This window comes from Octopus bimaculoides, chromosome 14 (genome assembly GCF_001194135.2).
Source record: "Octopus bimaculoides isolate UCB-OBI-ISO-001 chromosome 14, ASM119413v2, whole genome shotgun sequence".
Lineage (NCBI taxonomy): Eukaryota > Metazoa > Mollusca > Cephalopoda > Octopoda > Octopodidae > Octopus > Octopus bimaculoides.
The window spans coordinates 12,174,139-12,177,770 of NC_068994.1; the positions used below are offsets into that span (position 1 = coordinate 12,174,139).

At 37.7% G+C, this 3,632-nt stretch overlaps 1 protein-coding gene across 2 annotated transcripts in view; it reads left to right on the forward strand.

The window, feature by feature from the left end:
• Positions 1-3,632, forward strand: part of LOC106874976 (nuclear pore complex protein Nup155) — a 45,457-nt gene that overhangs the window by 902 nt on the left and 40,923 nt on the right. Inside the window, exons 1-2 of one of the 2 annotated variants that reach the window (XM_014922907.1) lie at positions 403-499; positions 1,971-2,189. In XM_014922907.1, coding sequence (XP_014778393.1) covers positions 2,006-2,189 — 184 coding nt within the window. In that variant the 5' untranslated portion in view covers positions 403-499; positions 1,971-2,005. Of the gene's footprint in view, positions 1-402; positions 500-1,970; positions 2,190-3,632 lie in introns of those variants that run through there. The other variant, XM_052972673.1, reaches the window with a different exon arrangement.

The window sequence follows — 3,632 nt, forward strand, 5'->3', positions numbered from 1 at the left end:
CTACTTTATTTCATTTCATTCAATTTGCCATAAAGGCAATACACAGAGAGTAGCTACGGGCTGGACAAAAACATTAATGAGATGAGATGAATGATGATTAATATGGTATTAATGGGAGAAGACAGGAGCCGCCCGCCGAACCCTGCTTCTCTAAATCATTGTTCTTTTATAAATTTATACATAAATTTACAATTTGAGGCTATAAACCTCTTACTTTACAATTTCAATTTATCATGTCTCCGAAATGAGGCACTTGCCTCTTACACTTTTCTTTTATGGGCCAACAACAACCTACTTAATTTTAGAATTAACTTAAACGAAACAGCTGCAAGACCATCTAGCTAGTGTTTTATATGTATTTAGCTCCCTTGTTAAGAAGTCGCTCTTCTGGCGTGAAGCATTCATTCATGTTGTAACTGTCACCGGTACGAAATGGCGGTTTTCTTGGATGTTTGAGCACGTTACCACTACAAGAAGTTCAAGGAATTTTTAGTCGGAGGTGACATAAATTCGCTTATTTTGTTATTTTTTGAATAATAATTCTATTACTAATTATTTAGAGTTGTGAATATTTTTTTCTTCATAACTAATATGTGTTTCTAAGTGTATTTGTGTGGACAAATACTGCATTTTTTTCTCTCTCTCTCGTGTGACCAGCATGATACCACCGACCACATTTCTGTTTAGAAACATGCGAGACTCCAAAAGCAGACACTTATAACAATAGTAATTGTAATAATTATAACAATAATAACGTTTTACATAGACTCATGATTCTTAAGATGCAATATAATTTTTTTTAAAAATAAAATAGTTTGTTATTATGTACCTAACGTTTTAGAAAGGCATCATCGCTACAACATCCCACGTCGAATGTTTCATATATTTTAAAGTAACTTTTCTGTATGGGACATGGAAACATACAATGAATAATAAAAAAAGTGGCGTGTGTATATATATATATATGTATTGTATTATATGTATTTATTTTCTCTAAGTTAATAATTAACTCGGACAAAACAAATTGGTTAATAGATACCAGGGTAGCAAAGATCACAAAATGACTGTGGTGTAACTCTTGTTTATGAGGTAGAAACTCCTTGTTATTTTGGGTACTTGAGTAAATATATATATATATATATATATATATATATAGTGTGTGTTAATTATATAATGTGGGTGTATATATACTACGATAATAGGTAATTAGTCCTGTGTTACTCGGCAAATACAATTATCTTTCACTCCTCTTTAGCAAGTGCCGAAACTGGAAAAGCAATTCTTTTTCCACACTCTCAGACTCTAGTATTTTTCTTTCATAAAATTTAGCCGAGGGCTTTTGTTTCCTCGTTGTATAGATCCGTTAGCCTATGGTCAAAAACTTTCCAGTTGAGATCATTGTCTTTTTTTTTTTTTTTTTTTAAAGAAGCATTGTCCAACTCTGTAGTTATGCATATTGTTCGATCACGTAGCTGCTTCATCATCGTCTTGTTTTTCTAGTTCAAGTTATATATGAATGATTTCACTGGAGAGCAATTGTAGCTCGAAATGTCGAATTCTCTTTCTTTCCTTTCCTGAGCGTCCAGTAACACAATATCTGTATTACGTCCTCACGTTGTTGTTTTTTTGTCGTTTTTCTTATTTGAACTCACTATGTATATATATATATATATATATATATATATATGTATGTATATATGCATATGTACACACACATGATGATGATGATATACACATGCATATACATACACCATGCTTCCACTCAATTTCTATTGATTCACTCACAAAGCATTATTTAGTCCAGGGCTAGAGAAGTCGTCGCTTGCTCAAGGTGCTGCATAGTGGGACTGAACCTCACAAAAAAATGTGGGGGCAAAGCAAGCTTCTTAGTTTCTTAGTTACACAACCATGCAATAATAATTTTTTTTTCTTTCTGTAATGCTTTTTTTTTTGTATCTTTTTCTTTCCAGGTGACAAACAGACTGATCGTTTCCAGAAGTAGCCAATGTCTCATTTAATGAGCCCTGTGTCGTTGAGCAGTGGCAGTGTTGGCATGAATATGGTATCACCTCTGGTTGTGGTAAGCCAAAAGGACTCTCTAGAATGTTCTGTCATGCAGATCGATACTCACATTCAGGAGGATGACAAGGTCCAAGACTTGTCATACCTCTTGCATGTTCCTGCTGATAGTAAGTGTACCTACTGGTTCTTTGTTGCTTTTTATATTTTTTGTATCTTTCTTTTTTGTGTTCTGGCACCATATCACTTCAATCTTTATTTTCCCTCAGTTACTTGCACCATTTATATATAATATGCAGTAGCCAGGTATGTCCCGTTTGTTGTTGGCACTCGGTTGCTTACGACGTCGAGGGTTCCAGTTGATCCGATCACTGGAACAGCCTGCTCGTGAAATTAACATGCAAGTGGCTGAGCACTCCACAGACACGTGTACCCTTAACGTAGTTCTCGGGGATATTCAGCGCAACACAGAGTGTGACAAGGCTGACCCTTTGAATTACAGGCACAACAGAAACAGGAAGTAAGAGTGAGAGAAAGTTGTGGTGAAAGAGTACAGCAGGGTTCGCCACCATCCCCTGCCGGAGCCTCGTGGAGCTTTAGGTGTTTTCGCAGCCCTGTGGTTTGCCAGATCCTGTCACATTGTCCACTCCAGACCAGTACGCAAAATTGATGCTAAATACTGGTGATGAATATGTTCTTTTCCTGGTTGAAGTCTTTGTACTTTGTCTCTCACGAAGAGGAGACTGCTGAAGGGGAATCGATCTCTTATGCATGAGAGCCCATTTCTTGTGAAGAAGAGCTCTGTCGTTGTGAAAAGGAGGATCCTATCTTCTCTGAAAAAGAAATCATCTTCTCTCCAACCAATATAAGTGTCATTGCCCTTCAAAGAACTTAGTGTTCCATTATTTCTTAATGGAACACTTATATAAAAATGCACTGATTGGGGTGAAGATGGGATCCACCTACAAAGAGTAAACAAAAAATATGGTATTTGTAAAAATTTCCAAGAACTTTTGTGATGTATTTCATGTAAAGTATCCACAGGATTTGGGTCATTTCCCACTCAGACCAAAGAACTACTTGTGGAACATTCAATGTATATCAACCTTATCGAACAAAATGAAAGCATCAGATTGTATTATCTTTAGTTTTTGTGTGGTATCTTGTACTATAGAAGAAGGTTGGCTAAATCCTTGAATGGATTTGGTAGATGGAAACTGAATGAAGCTTGTTGCATATATAGTCCCCTATGCAGGTGACACGTAAAATACACTATTTTGAGCATGGCCGTTGATAGTTACCAACGTCGCCTCCCTGGCACTTGTGCCAGTGGCGCGTGAAAAGACATTCGAGCGAGATCGTTGCCAGAGCCGATGGACTGGCTCCTGTGCAGGTGGCACGTAAAATACACCATTTCAAGCGTGGCCGTCGCCAGTACCGCCTGACTGGCCCTCGTGCCGGTGGCACGTAAAAGCACCCACTACACTCTCAGATTGGTTAGCGTTAAGAAGGGCATCCAGCTGTAGAAACTCTGCCAAATCAGATTGGAGCCTGGTGTCGCCTCCTGGTTCACCAGTCCTCAGTCAAATTGTCCAACCCATGCTAGCATGGAA